At 34.4% G+C, this 17,008-nt stretch overlaps 1 protein-coding gene across 1 annotated transcript in view; it reads right to left on the bottom strand.

The window, feature by feature from the left end:
• The window catches only part of LOC133190568 (tyrosine-protein kinase Src42A-like), a 74,235-nt gene that overhangs the window by 13,494 nt on the left and 43,733 nt on the right, over positions 1 to 17,008 (bottom strand). Inside the window, exons 5-7 of the mRNA XM_061326270.1 lie at positions 16,171 to 16,329; positions 11,498 to 11,676; positions 10,905 to 11,061 (exon numbers count right to left, since the gene is read on the bottom strand). Of these exons, the coding sequence (XP_061182254.1) occupies positions 10,905 to 11,061; positions 11,498 to 11,676; positions 16,171 to 16,329 (495 nt within the window). The remainder of the gene's footprint in view (positions 1 to 10,904; positions 11,062 to 11,497; positions 11,677 to 16,170; positions 16,330 to 17,008) is intronic.

Genomic DNA, 17,008 nt, shown 5'->3' with positions numbered 1-17,008 from the left:
AGAAACATCGACTAACGTGAATAATACTGTGTGTTTTTGTTAGTTTTATCAAATAAAGCCCCAGAGCAGAATTCACCAAAAATGCATTGCATTCCTGTTGCTTTGCTCGTTACGCTCGCGAAGCTCACTGGTTATTGTTTATGCTGTCTTATGGATAAAACTGCCGAATCCTCTGAATTTACAAAGGCATGTCATTTATGTCAGATGTCCGAACATAAATTTCAGCTGACTATGCCTATTATAATAGTCACTTATTATAAAGTTTTGGCCTGACAAATAAATTATGATAATAAACGAATTGTACTGTATCACCATGTAGACTAGACAAAACAAAAGTGCTTGAGCACATAAACCCTCTCAAATTGGCCTTGATCTTTGCAGAACATTAATGTACAAAGAAAAGGTATTTTTATCTCATTTTTATTTATTTATTAAATACAAATCTACCTGACCATTAAAAACTTTAAAAGTACTTTAAGTATTAAACATTTAAAAAATTTAAATCTTTATTTCAATTAACCTATTAATTACATTATCAACAATGATTAATTATCATACGTAAAATATCAAATGGCCAGGGAATAATTTCTTTCAGTACAGTACAAATTTCTCTATAAGATCAATAGAGCCTTGCCAAGCAGCAGAAGACTTGACCCAGTGATCCAGAATTTCACAAATTTGGTAAAATTACTCCTTGCTCATTACAACTTTGTACTCTATTTACTTCCTAGCTTGACAAAGAATTCATGCAATTTCACGATATAATCAATAGACTATCTCCCTAACACCAGAATCCCCAACCCAGGGACAAAGAATGTCACAGTTTGGAAGAGGCACCTTTGCTCATCATAACCATGCACTTAATTTATCTGCTAAACATCCAGGAGCCAAAAAAAGGATTTGAAAACAATTGATGCATTTTCACTATAAAATCAATAGACTATCTCCTTAACACTAGAAACCCTGCACCCAAGGGCCATGAATGTCACAGTTTGAAAGAGGCTTCAAAGTGTCCAAGATGTGCATCAAAAATCAAACTGAAAATGAATATCAGCAAAATTTAACAAGAGGCCCATGGGCCACATTGCTCACCTGAGCACAATGGCTAGGCAAAAGCACAAATCAATACAGTATTGAAAAGATTGAAAGATTACCGGGGGGTGGGGTGGGGGGGGGGGCTTGAATTTTAAACTACGTGATGATGCTTCCATGTCAATATAACAAATGGCTTTGTTGTACTTGACAAGATTTTTTAAAAATTTTCCCATATGTACCTTTGTAAAAATTTTATCCCCCATTGTGGCTCCTATCCCAGGGATCATCATTTGAACAAACTTGAATCTACATTACCTGAGGATGCTTCCATATCAATATGACTCATCATGGTTTGCAGTTCTTCAGAAGAAGAAATTTTCCTATATATTTCTATTTAAGACTTTGATCCTCCACTGTGTCCCCGCCCTACCCTCAGGGGTCAAGATTTGAACAAACTTGAATCTACACTACCTGAGGATGCTTCCATATAAATATGATCAATCACGGCTTTGCTGTTCCTGAGAAGAAGATTTTTAAAGATTTTTCCTATACATTTCTATGTAAACTTTGACCCTCCATTGTGGCCCCCGCCCTACCCCCGGGGGTCATGATTTGAACAAACTTGAATTTACACTATCTGAGGATGCTTCCATATAAATATGACTCATCATGTCTTTGCTGTTCTTGAGAAGAAGATTTTTAAAGATTTTTCCTATATATTTCTATGTAAAACTTTGATAGTCCATTGTGGCCCCGCCCTACCCCCAGGGGTCAAGATTTGAACAAACTTGAATCTACACTACCTGAGGATGCTTCCATATAAATATGACTCATCATGGCTTTGCTGTTCCTGAGAAGAAGATTTTTAAAGGTTTTTCCTATATATTTCTATGTAAAACTTTGATCCTCCATTGTGGCCCCGCCCTACCCCCAGGGGTCATGATTTGAACAAACTTGAATCTACACTACCTGAGGATGCTTCCACCTGAGTTTCATCTTTCCTGGTCCTGTGGTTCTTGAGAAGAAGATTTTTTATATAATGCCATTATTTTTTCACTAATTCCTAATTATATCCCCTTGAAAAAGGGCTTGGCCCTTCATTTGAACAAACTTGAATCCCCTTTACCCAAGGATACTTTGTGGCAAGTTTGGTTGAAATTGGCCCAGTGGTTCTTGAGAAGAAGTCGAAAATGTGAAAAGTTTACAGACAGACAGACGGACGGACAGACGGACACCGGACAAAATGTGATCAGAAAAGCTCACTTGAGCTTTCAGCTCAGGTGAGCTAAAAAGTAGATCACTATGACTTACTTTTGAGTGAATTGACTCAACATGATATGAGGTCCTAAGATGCATCAACTGACAAGATTTGATGATCCTAGTTCTTATAGTAGGCAAAGTATCAAAGTTTTAACAAAACATAAATTTTGAAAAACTTTAAAGTAACATGTGACCCACCCTGTGCCCTAGGATGATGCCTTGATCAATTCTTAATCTATAACATATCCTCAATCTTGTGTATAAGTTTGGTAATAATCTGCTCAGTGGTTCTTGAGAAGAAGATTTTTCAGTAACCACAAATTTTGCTTTTTATTTCCCTAATTATCTCCCCTTGTTTAAGGTGAACAATCCTATTTTTAGTAAAAATAAGAGCCCTTGGGCCAAGGATACTCTGTGACAAATTTGACAAAAATTGGCCTAGGGGTCCTTGAGATATGGCCCATATTCCAAAAAGTTGATGCACACCACACAAATGGCCACAGCATTAGCTCTTTGAGCCTTTTGCTCAGAAGAACTAACAAGAGGCCCAAGGGCCTTAACGGTCACCTGAGTATAAAACAACAATCCATAAAAGATCCACAGAGTATAAAATAAACTGATAGAAGGAGTTTTGTAAATCTTTGATCGTCCATTGTGGCCCCACCCTATCCCCCCCGAGTCCAGAGTCATGATTTGAACAAACTTGAATGTACACTACCTGAAGATGATTCCATATCAATACGACTAATGTACAAACTTGAATCTATACTACCTGATGTTTCCATGTAAATATAACCAATCATGGCTTTGCTGTTTTTGAGAAAAGAATTTTTTCAAGATTTTTCCTACATATTCCAATGTAAAACTTTCATTGTCCATTGTGACCCACCCTGTGCCTAGGGATCATGGTTTGAATCTACAGTACCTGAAGATGTTTCCACATTTCATCTTTCTTGGCCCAGTGGTTCTGCAGAAGAAGATTTTCCCAATATATTCTCATGTAAAACTTTGATCATCCATTGTGGTCCCCCCTACCCCCCGAGGGTCATGATTTGAACATACAGTACAGGCAAGGCAGATCCAGTATTAGACTGAGTCCCCTCGGCGGTGTGTTAATCCTTTCCACATTTCACCGCGGGTTTTGGTTGCGGTACTCCCTGTGACCGTGTTTACACCGCGGCAGGGCCAGCTACCGCTTTTCTTCAGCTTAGAGTTGTTACCTGTAAAGTGTTTGCGATTTTTCATCGCGACGAAGAAAAAGGGGGGGATTTATTGAAGATCATGGCCTACATTATATTGTGAATACCATCAAATGAATTTTTGATTTAATTCTAAGTAATATAAAATTGTATAATAATTATTTATTTCCTATGTTTTTTATCAATAGCCACTCAAAATTAATTATTTCTCATAATAAAAAAAGCATATATAGCTAGTACGTGTGGTAAAATTCAATGAAATATCATCAGCTCATTTACCGTAAATAATTATTTAAAATCAATAATTCCAACATAAATTATCCTGAAATCGCTAAATAATTCACCTTATAACAGTAGCATTAGATTCTTAATGCATTGCAATGCAGTGTCCACGATTAGACCGTGCAATTACGTTCTTGGTTACATGAAGCTAATAAGTTTATTTTTCTGCGAGATTCGATCACAGTCATTGGTTTCTTAAAAATAAAATATGCCTTTGTATATATATATCTGATTTAATTATTTGAATGAAAAACAATGATAAATAGAGATGGTAACAGTATTAAACACATGTACATTTAGGAATATGTTGCACCTTTAACTGCTTATATTATGCGTTAAACATGTGAGACTGTAAAAGTAATATTAACATGACCTTTTTTCTGTTATTGTTGTTAATAAAATCATTACATCCTATATATTTAGGATAATTTCATAGCTAGTTTTTCCATTTTCTTTCTTTTTGAAATTAATATGATCATGCTCATCAGTATTTTCATTTACACGCATCGTCAAATTGGAAAGACCCTCTTTTATCAGCTGATTTTGGGCCCTCAAATAATTTGAACATACAAAACAAAAAAAATATTATATTCAGAGACAAAATGTGTTAGAGCAATAGGCTTCGAGTTTTCAGGTGTCTGTGTACCGGTAACTGTCCATTACCCCAACGAGATACCTGCAAAATCTTCAGATTGCGTAATATTACATCGTGAAGCAATATTAGCGATCTAATAAATAAATGTCCTGTAAGCAGTTAGTTTTTTTAGTAAAATAGTGTCTGTGGCTGTTACTGTTTCTGTGTTTTTCAGAAACTCGAATGTAGAATTGAACAATCAAAGTCCACAACTGGTCAGTAAATTGATAAATTGGATACAGTATAATATTATCTGTTCACAGAAACGATTATTTTAATTTGAAACTGAAAAAAAAATTCCAGAAGCAATTTATTTCATGAATATTTTGATTTAATCGATGGACTCGATAAATCAATGAACTGACTGAAGGAAAAACGATGTACGTGCCGTAACATTCTGTACGACTTTTTCCTTTTTTTTTTTTCAAAATTCTACTAGTCTTACATAACATATACACATGTAACATATTTAAACATAAACATAAATATCAAGCCCTTTGGCATTTACAGAAAATAGTAAGAAACATTAATTTTATTTATTTTATTTTATCTAAACTCTATTAATTTGTTTTAAAAGTATGATTCATTTGATCATTTTCCTTTAATACACTCATGAAAAAAAATTGCAAGTATGTATTGACTCGCATAAATTTCATGGTTGTAGTTTCATTTGAAAATGAAGAAATAATGAAACACTGAAGGGACCGGTGTTTTGTATGGCTAGACAACGCCTTGCACATTCCCAGGTACTCTAGGACAGGTGTGAAACCCCCCAAGGCATGCCGTTTCCTGTTCTTGGTCTGCTAATCCCTATACACAGGAAATGATTGCGACTAATACTTAATACACAAAGAAACAGAATATATTCAAGTAAACTTGGCATTTTAATTTTTTTCTTCTTCACACATTGAGAATAAAAAGTTTAAGTGTTATAACCCCCCCCCCCCTCTCTGGTTAATTGTTTTGTGGAGTTCATCACCATGCACATCCTACCTTCTGTAATTGGAGAAATAATTAAATTAAAAACAAAACACTTTTTACCAAAGAAGTAAATATTGAGGAAAAGAAAAATTATGTTATATTTTATCGATATCTTGTATAAAGTTCACGTGCCCTCACCATCGAATATTACAGCTTTCCGGTCATTCGACAATTTCAGAGAAATGCTTGCACATTTATACAATAAAGTGAAATTAATTAAATGAATTATACTGTTCTAAATTTGGTAAAAATACAAAAACATGAACAGCATATAGATGTACTTTTTTCCCTCATAGGAATGCTGAAAACTGCTCATCGGAACTCGCATTGACTATTGTTAAGCATGTGTATGTAACAGTATAATTGCAGTTCGCGTATAATTTGAAGAGAGAATTTAAAAATTTAGAACTTATATTTCCGACATTAACATTTGTCATGTTAAACTCTCAAATGACACAGCTTATAAATAGTTTTCTTGATAGTATTTAAAACAAAAGATTCGCTTTAGTATAAACATATAATTTCAAAAAAAATAATTATTAAAAAAAACGTTTAAAAGATCTTCCGTAGCTTTACAAATTCTTTTTTGGAGTATATTCATTATTTTCACCTCACTGCTACAAAAAAAAAGAAAATACTTTCATAATACATACACTGCGGATCTTGATTTTTTTTAATTTTTTTTTTTTTAAATTCCTGTTCAGGGAGATAACTTCCGTTTGTTTACGATACTAATTGATCGATTATTTAACCACGGCAGGGACAGGTAGGTGATGAATTTCCCGCGGAGGGAACGCGGTTTACCTGTCTCACCTGGCCAAATCCCGCATTGTGTTTATACCGCGACGGCGCGGGAAATACGGGATCCGCGTTGCCTGTACTGTACTTGAATCTACACTACCTGAGGATGCTTCCATATAAATATTACCAATCAGGGCTTAGCTGTTTTTGAGAAGAAGATTTTTTAAAGATTTTGCCTTTATATCTCTATGTAAAACTTTGATCGTCCATTGTGGCCCTGCCCTACCACCAGGGGTCATGATTTGAACAAACTTGAATCTACACTATCTGAGGATGCTTCCATATAAATATGACTCATGACGACTTTGCTGTTCTTGAGAAGAAGATTTTTAAAGATTATTCCTATATATTTCTATGTAAACTTTGATCATCTATTGTGGCCCAGCCCTACCTCCAGGGGTCATGATTTGAACAAACTTGAATCTACACTACTTGAGGATGCTTCCATATAAATATGACCAATCAGGGCTTAGCTGTTCCTGAGAAGAAGATTTTTAAAGATTTTTCCTATCCATATCTCTATGTAAAACTTTTATCGTCCATTGTGGGCCCACCCTACCCCTGGGGGTCATGATTTGAACAAACTTGAGTCTACACTACCTGAGGATGTTTCCATATAAGTCTCATCTTCCCTGGTCTAGTGGTTCTTGAGAAGATTTTTAAAAGATACCATTAATTTTTCACTAATTCTTAATTATCTCCCCTGGGAAGGTGTGGCCCTTCATTTGAACAAACTTGAATCATCTTTACCCAAGGATAGTTTGTTGCAAGTTTGGTGGAAATTGGCCCAGTGGTTCTTGAGAAGAAGTCGAAAATGTGAAAAGTTTACGCACGACGCACACCCGCACGCCGACGGACGAAAACAGATAGCAATAGGTCACCTCAGTGAATAAGGTGACCTAAAAATGTGTATTTCCTGATGTAACATTTCTTTTGATAGGTTACTGCATTACTCTTGCATTTGTAGGGATCATCTCCCTTAAAAAATATATTTATATTTTATTATTATACCTCTGTGAATTTTTTTCTAAATAAAAATATGACGAATAAACATGCTATTTTTTCCAAACAGCTCCTACCGTGGAATAGTTTTTGTGCTATTTGCCCATGGTGAAATAGTCATTAAACTATTCACAGGCAGCATTCTGTTTCCCTCGCTTTTCATCTGGAACTCTTGTGGTTTTATCCAGATTGTGATGTAACACAAGTAAAAGCTGCTTCGGTATAATAAAACACCTATTTACTGACTATTCGGACAATAGCAAGTTTATCGCCCCCCTTGACAGCAACTATTTCCCTCGGCTGCACCTCGGGAAATAGTTGCTGTCTTGGGTGACGATAAACTTGCTATTGTCCTCATAGCCAGTAAATAGGTGTATAATATTGCCTTCATTAAAGGTCACAGCGACCTTAATGAAGGATGTGACACACCTGCTTAAGATGCATTAGCTATCCAAGTTTCATGTTTCAAATAATTTCCCAGTTATGAGCAAGACATGATTTTGCCATATTTGACAATATCATCTTCATAAGTAATTTAAGATCACAGTGACCTTAATGAAGGACATGAGTAACTATGTATTTTAAGAACTGTGAACGACAGTATTGTTCCGTCACATACCTTAAACCAATTTTAAAAATCAGCAAATTTGAATGATTTTTTCATATTTATATACAGGTGACTCTCGATGGCTCGAACTCCGATCTCTCGAAGTTCTCGATCTCTCGAAGTGAACCTCCGGTCCCGTTTTTTTCCTGTATATAACTAAGCAAATTTACTTCCGATCTCTCGAACTTCCAATCTCTCAAAGTTCTCTATCTCTCGAACCAAGACCTGGGTCCCGTTACACACATTTCATTGTTTTTTACTCTCTATCTCTTGAAGTTTTGATTGCGCTTTGTACACGCCAATCAAGCGTGAAATTAATGCAGCTTGGACTTACCTGGATAACAGTGAACGCCTGGGGCTGGCATGGAGGTGTTAATTGGGTGTTTACATAGATGACACTATACCTGTGAGCATCTGAGTGTTGATATAAATAATTGGTTATAATTGGTAAATTATAAACGAATTGCTTCAGAACTTATTTTTGACTTGACAGCGCGACGAAAATTTTTAGAAAATAATTTAAGAGGCGTGTCAATAATTTTCCATAGATTATGAAATTTTTATTAGAATGTACATAATCCCAGTATGACAAACATTGCACAAGAAATCCTATCTCAAGAATTAAATACCGATTTAATACGAGAAATCTGTTAAAGTACCCGATCAGGCCCGTGGGTTAGCCACACCGACGATTGATATTCAGATTTTATGTAATCATGAAATAGGAACAAATAAATATTGAAACTTAAAGAGATCGTTTTATTTATTCAAAATACGATCATTGTTGTTGAAATCAAGTGAATTATCTGTAAACTACGAATGAAAACGTGCAATGCTATTATCAACATATACTTCCGGTATTTATAATAGTAGAACAATGATGATCGGAACTGAAAATTCCGGATTTTATTCACTTTCTATCTCTCGAACCCCTCGATCTCTCGAACTTTTCTTGCAGTCCCTTGAACTTCGAGAGATCGAGAGTCACCTGTATATATATATATATTTATGTGAAATTTCCTAAACATAACTTAATTGGGAAAACAGAGAGAGATAACTCTACAATTTTGGTAAAAATTGTGTTTTTCATTTTAGAAAACAACGGAAAATGGTAAATATTTTTAAAACATCTTTACCTTTGTGAAACAAAAATTTCTATTTACAAGCATTATGAATGTTATTCCACAAATTCATACCAAAGCTTTTGTTTTTTCAATGGGGAACATATATTAACAGACAATAAACAGTAAAAATAGTCATTTTATTTCCCATTTCAATTGAGATTACAAATTAAAACAAGAGGCCCAGGGGCCACATCGCTCACCTGAGCACTGTGGCTAGGAAAAAAACAAAAATCAGTTGAGTATTGAAAAGCTTTTTCTTATGTATTCCTATGTAAAACTTTGATCGTCCACTGTGGTCCCACCCTACCCTAGGGAGTCATGATGTGAACAAACTTGAATCTACACCACCTGAGGATGCTTTCACATAAATATGACCAATCATGGCTTTGCAGTTCTTGAGAAGAATTTTTGAGATTTTTCCTATATACTCCTATGTTAAACTTTGATCATCAATTGTGGCCCCACCCTACCCCCAGGGGTCATGGTTTAAACAAACGTGAATCTACACCTCCTGCAGATGCTTCCATATAAATGTGACCAATCATGGCTTTGCTGTTCTGGAGAAGAAGAATTTTTAAGATTTTTCCTATATACTCCTGTGTTAAACTTTGATCATCAATTGTGGCCCTATCCTACCCCTGGGGATCATGATTTGAACAAACTTGATTCTACACCACCTGAGGATGCTTTCACATAAATATGACCAATCATGGCTTTGCAGTTCTTGAGAAGAATAATTTTTAAGATTTTTCCTATATACTCCTATGTTAAACTTTGATCATCCATTGTAGCCCCACCCTACCCCCAGGGGTCATGATTTGAACAAAAGTGATTCTACAACACCTGAAGATGCTTTTACATAAATATGACCAATCATGGCTTTGCAGGTCTTGAGAAGAATAACTTTTAAGATTTTTCCTTTATACTCCTATATTAAACTTTGATCGACCATTGTGGCCCCACCCTACCCTCAGGGATCGTGATTTGAACAAACTTGATTCTACACCACCTGAGGATGCTTCCATATAAATATGACCAATCAATGCTTTGCTGTTCTTGAGAAGAAGAATTTTAAAGATTTTTCCTATATATTCCTATGTTAAACTTTGATCGTCCACTGTGGCCCTGCCCTACCCCCGGGGATCATGATTTGAACAAACTTGAATCTACAGTACCTGACAATGATTCTACATGAGTTTACATCTTTCCTGGCCCATTGGTTCTTAAGAAGAAAATTTTTCAATGATGCCATTAAATTTTCACTATTTTGTAATTATCTCCCCTTGGAGGAGGGCATGACCCTTCATTTGAACAAACTTGAATCCCCTTTACCCAAGGATACTCTGTGCCAAGTTTAGTTGAAATTGGCCCAGTAGTTCTGGAGAAGAAGATGAAAAGTGAAGATTTTACAACAACGATGCCAACGATGACAGACAATGGACAAATTTCGATCAGAAAAGCTCACTCGAGTCTGAAGGCTCAGGTGAGCTAAAAATGTACTTTATCAATGTTAAATTTAAATTTTATATGTTAAATTTAACTTGATTTAAACACACCGACAGATTTAAGGGTCATTTATCCATTTCTTTAAGTATTTGAAAATCTAGTGAGTTTTAAAGCCCGATTTCAAACCATAAAATGTTTTATCCCCTTATGAAAAGAGTTGAAAAAAAGAGCTATTACCTGTTTGACACTGGTTTTAAAATAAATCTTTTACTAATATACAATTCTTTGCATTCAAATAAGTTTTTATGGCCAATTTGCCAATAATTTCGAATTAGATGTAATATGTAGGCAGGGATTAAGAGTTAGCATGCATAGTTCTTTGGCAGATGCCATCCACTGAAATTAAGAGTTAGAGACTAGATCTTTAATTCTTCTCCCCAGTGCAATGGCAGTACCTTCACAGAAAAACTGAAAACATTTTAGATGTACATTAACTATTTAGCACGACATTTTGTATTTTACACAATGCAAACCTGGATATGGTATTCTTCCATATGTAACTATTTCTGTAAGGAGAATTCCAAATGACCAAACATCTGACTTGATGGTAAATCTGTTGTAGTTGGCTGCTTCAGGTGCAGTCCACTTAATGGGAAAGCGAGCTCCTACCCTTGCTTCATATTCATCCTCCTAAGAAGGAACATAAAAAATATATGTTGTTTGTGTGTTGAAAATTGTCAGCAGGCAATATACAGTAAAACACAGATACAGCAAACATGATTATAATGACTTATAACAAAGTGATTTTCATTTCCCATAATTCTAAATTATATTGTAAAGTAAATGGATATAACAAATTACTTTTATAACAAATTAAAATTGTTCATCCCTTGCACTTTGCATGTTTTACTGTATGTGTTGAAAATCATGACTTCATTTCTCTTCCCCTATTTTCACTGCTATGTTCATATATTAGTGCTATGCATATTTTTAAAACAAATATACTCCATTAGCAAATCTACACTCATTTCAACAATATACATTTGCTCATTGACTTGCTTTTAAATACATGCAATATCTACAATTACTTGCTCAAATTAATTTCTGAATCTGAATTCACAGTTACCTTTATTACTCTGGCTAGTCCAAAGTCAGCTATTTTGACAGTGTTATTGTCTGTTACGAGTATATTACGAGCTGCCAAATCTCGGTGTATGTAGTTCTGTGATTCAAGATAGGCCATGCCACTTGCAATCTGTGCTGCTATGTCAATCAATTGTGGAAGTTTAAGTGTTCTGCCTTTGCCTTAAAAAAAAAGGACATTATTTTGCAATCAGATCTTTTGTTTTTCCAAGACTATCAAAATTTGATGCTAAATATCTTTTTAAAAAAATACCAAAGGTAATCAGAGATTACAGAGCTCACCTCAAAGAATGTTGTCTTTGAGTAAGGCAAAGTTCCACATTAAACTAATAATCTAGTAGTGTACATCCAAAGATGCAACATTTATGCAATTTTGATCTGAGAGGGCTTGCAGTTACTTGGGAATGCACTTATCCCAAATCTTCAAACTAGTCACTCATCCAGAAAATGTAATTCAAATCCAGCATCTGAAGCAAGTTTGGTTCAGATAGGCCTTATAGTTTCTTGGCAATGGACCTGCGCCAAAAACATTAACCTGGTCACTCGTCTGGAAAATGTGGGTCAAATCCAGCATCTGAAGCAACTCAAGTTGTGTGCATCCTTAGAAGTATCATTCATGCAAGTTTGGTCAAGGTATGGCAAACAGTAATTTAAAATGAACCTTCTTCAAAAAATTTAACCTGGTCACTCATCTTAAAAAAGTAGGCTGGATTCAGCATCCAAAGCAAGTCCAGTAGTGTGCATCCTTAGATGTATCATCTATGCAAGTTGGTCAACATAAGCCTTATAGTTACTTTAGAATGAACCTGCTCCAAAAACTTTAACCTGGTCACTCAACCTGAAAATATAGGTCAGATCCAGCATCCAAAGCAAGCCTGTTAGTGTGCATGCTTAGATGTTCATCATGAAAGTTTGGTCAGCATAAGGCTTATAGTTACTTAGAAATGATACCTGCTCCAAAAACTTCAACCTGCTCCAAAAACATTAATCTGGTCATTCCTTAGCTGAAATTGCACTATCTGAAACCTTGCAGGCGTGCAGCTGCCTGCACGCAAGTACGCAAATGCATACAAATTATTTTCAAAAATAAAAATGGAATTTAAGAGAAAGTTTTGCAGAGAAAGAAATGTACCATCCATTTAAGTTTAAAATTATTTTGTGTCATTTTGTTCCGATTCAAATTTAATACAATAATTAAATTTGAAATCTTTGTAATAAATCACTGTCAAATCCAAATAAATTATTTATTGATATGCAAATGTTCTGTAACACATGGCTAATTTTTAAAAGATCTTTGAGAAATGAAATTTCAATCACATCGTAGAATGGTTTCATATTCTAATGCATGATTTAAATACGGTATTTTTTGTTATTAACATTTATAATATTTGTTGCTGAGCGTTGAAAAAGAGTATACAATACAAACATATATATATATCCGTATAATCCCTATTAACCGCCCCGGGCACTTAGAAAATTGCGAAAATGGGGCGGCTATTTTGGTATTCTAGTTATAATTTTTTACGTCATATTTTAACTTCAAAAAATCTTTTGAAAACTAGAAATATGTCCATAGGACATGAATGTCCCACCCAGGGTATATTAGTAATGCAACATGAAAATTTGTATTAGTGTATGAAATTTGATGAGAATATCTTGAATAGTTTCTTTAAAACTGAAATCTAAAAAGTTGGATATAGATGATAAATTCTCACCAAATTATGTATAAGTGCATAAACTTACATAAATATATCTTAAATGATTTCTTTAAAACTAAGCAAAATACAAATTTAAGAAAAGTGAGGTCAAGGTCACAGAAAAAGTTCAAGGTCAAACATTTTTGATGCAGTTGAATAGTTCTCACAAATATGTATCAGCATATTAAAGGTGCTTAGACACAGATTTGAAGTTAATATTTACTCAAATTTTCTGTATAATTTCATGATTTATATGTTGCTATAGCATTTCATACGAAAATTTGATAAAAATCTTATTTTATCTGGAAGTTATTGAAACTTCAAATTTCTGGATGCGTTTGATAGACACATCCTTGCACTTTCACAAATTTTAACTTTATCCTTATTACTTTAGAAAATTAGCAATTTTGTTTTTTATTAATGAAAAATATTAAAACTATAATGCAGAAATTTCAGAGTAGAAATGTAGAAAGCAAAATCCTCTCACCAGTATTGTCAGTCCGTGCTCAGTGGTGTGTGCAGAGTTTAACAATGAAACACACCCGGTGAAACGTAAACATTAACAACAACAGAGCTCGTGCCCGGTTTACAAAAACGGTTTACGTTTCATGGGTGTATTCAATTTGTTCAACTCTGTACACAACTACACAACACTGAGCACGGTCTGACAATACTTAAGTGAGTGGGTTTTGCTTTCGCACAATTTTACTCTGAATTTTCTGGATTATAGACGTAATATTATTCATTAATACACAACAAAATTGCTACTTTTCTTAAGTATTAAGGATAAAGTTAAAAATTGTGAAAGTGCAAGGATGTGTTAATCAAATGCCTCCTGAAATTCGTAGTTTCAATAATTTCCAGATTAAATAAGTTTTTAATTTTATTTTCGTGTGAAATGCTATAGCAACATATAAGTTGTGATATTATACAGAAAATTTGAGAAAATATAAATTTCAAATCTGTGTCTATGCACCTTTAAGTTTGATGAAAATATTTTGAATGGTTTATTTGAAACAGAACTATACACTAATTTAAAATAAATGAAGTTAAGGTCAAAGGAAAGGTCAAGGTCAAAAAATGTTGATGCAGTTGAAAAGCTTACATCAGTATGTATTAGCATATGAAGTTTGATAAAAATATTCTGAATGGTTTCTTTAAAAATGAGTTAAACACAAATTGAGAAAAGTGAGGTCAAGGTCAAAGGAAAGGTCAAGGTCAAAAATGTTGATGCAGTTGAATAGCTTACATCAGTATGTATCAGCATATGAAGTTTGACACTAATTTAAGAAAAGTGAGGTCGAGGTCAAAGGAAAGGTCAAGGTCAAAAAATGTTGATGCAGTTGAATAGCTCTCATCAGTATATATCAGCATATGAAGTTTGATAACACTATCCTGAATGGTTTCTTTAAAACTGAGCTAAACAATAATTTAAGAAAAGTGAGGTCAAAGTCAAAGGAAAGGTCAAGGTCAAAAAATGTTGATGCAGTTGAGTAGCTCTCATCAGTATATATCAGCATATGAAGTTTGATAACACTATCCTGAATGGTTTCTTTAAAACTGAGCTCAACAATAATTTAAGAAAAGTGAGGTCAAGGTCAAAGGATAGGTCAAGGTCAAAAAATAATGATGCAGTTGAATAACTCTCATCAGTATATATCAGCATATGAAGTTTGATAAAAATATCTTGGATAGTTTCTTTAAAACTGAGCTAAATACCAATTTAAGAAAATGAGGTCAAGGTCAAAGTAAAGGTCAAGGTCAAAATGTTGATGTAGTTGAATAGCTCTCATCAGTATGTATCAACATATGAAGTTTGATAACACTATCTTGAATGGTATCTGTAAAACTGAGCTAAACACTAATTTAGGAAAAGTGTGGTCAAGGTCAAAGGAAAGGTCAAGGTCAAAAAATGTTGATGCAGTTGCATAGCTCTCATCAATATCTATCAGCATATAAAGTTTGATAAAAATATCTTGGATAGTTTCTTTGAAACTGAGTTTTGAACTGAGCTAAATGCAAAGCGCGTCGGAAGGATAGATGGAAGGATGGAAGACGAATGTGACAAACACTATATGCCCCCGCCATATTCATGGTGGGGCATAAAAAATATATTCAGAGAACCACTAAAAGATTGTCTTAACTTTCCTTTAAGTTAAGATAATCCATCGAAATTATGCTATATGATTCATTATTAGAGAATACACAATGAGAACAAATTTTTTAGGTAACTTTCACTTTCAGAAATACATAATGATTAGGTCGTTCTAAAAATCTTTCACTTTCAGGAATACTTTACATATCATTTACCCAATAACCAAGTTTCATTTTCACTTTCTTCAAATTATGGTGGACTTTCAATACGATTCTAGATGATTTTAATCACTGTACAGGGGGCCCTTATTTCCCGACAATTGAAAAAGACCTAGGGGGCACTTATAGGGGCAGGGGCGGTTAATAGGGATTATACGGTATATATACATGGATCGGTAAAATATTCAGCCTCAATTATATGTACAATATGTCTCCAAGGAAGTATTAACGTATTTAAAAACAGTATTACCAAGTCATTTATTTTGTAAAGAAAACCGAAATAGCATGATTTTTTTTTCAAGGAAAATGATTGAAATACTTGGTGAAACCCAAGAGCATCTGGGGACTTTTCCCCCTGGGCCCCACCAGAGCTTTTCCTGGACCTACTGGGGTCTCACGGTGGCCAACAGACCCTGTGCTGCTCTCTGTGTACACTTCAATTCAGACGACGCACTTGCATTGACTGGTACAATGAAACAACTAGAAGCATCTTCCATGCCTCTTTGATTAATGTACGGTATAGAAGTACTTAAAAAGAAAACTGCACTAAAAACTTTTAACCTGGGACACTGATGGTATCACAAAAGCTCCCACAAACTTCGTTGAGGTGAGCTAAGAATTATTGGAAACTTCTGTTGTACCTTACCTTGTAAAAATTCAAGTAAGCTTCCATGCCGCATGAGTTCTGTAATGATGTAAATTGGCTCATCTTGTGTACAAACTGCATATAGCTGTATCAGCTTTGGATGCCTGAGCTTCTTCATTATCTGAGCCTCAGCCAGGAAATCTTTTGGATCCATAGTACCTTAAAAAAATAAAGTGCCCTGTCACAGCATGATGTGCCCGTCAAATATTGTTCAATTATCAGAAACAGTTTAGGGTGCAAGAAAATCATGTCAACCTTAATTCAAAGATTTCCATGACTTTTCCATTCCTTATAATATTTGATGTTTATACATTTCCTGTAGTGCAGGCACTAATTATAACAAATTTCTCAACTGGTTGTGTTAGACCTTGACAAATGCCCATCTGCAGCCCCCTCCCTCTCCCCCCTTCATATTTATTTGATATTTTAAAAAAATTAAATAAAAATTTCATATTAAACAATATCAAAATAGTCTTAACAATTTAATCTATATCAAATTAATTTTGAAAATAAAAGGCTGGCCATCAAATGACATATGCTATAAACTGACAAGCAGTTTTTCTGTCTAATTCCCAAAGGATACAGATAAGAGCTGCTTGATCAGAGATGCTCTAACAGAAATGATTGAGACAGCTAACCTTCCTATACATTGAACTCATTAATTATAATCTTTAACTGGATGCATGTCCATTCATTACTCCCAAGGGATGAATGGATCTGCACTATCTGCTTTAATAGTCTGTATTGTAATAAAAATGCATATTTATGTAATTCTGTTAAAAACAGAACTTTGTTTTTAACTTGTTACAAAGATTTATAACAAGAGGCCCAAGGGCCT

Source organism: Saccostrea echinata, unplaced genomic scaffold (genome assembly GCF_033153115.1).
Source record: "Saccostrea echinata isolate AGI-Se365-2 ecotype Australia unplaced genomic scaffold, CSIRO_AGI_Sech_v1 ptg000022l, whole genome shotgun sequence".
NCBI lineage: Eukaryota > Metazoa > Mollusca > Bivalvia > Ostreida > Ostreidae > Saccostrea > Saccostrea echinata.
The sequence above is the reverse complement of the archived record's forward strand: the minus strand, read 5'-3'. Positions and strand labels throughout refer to the sequence as shown.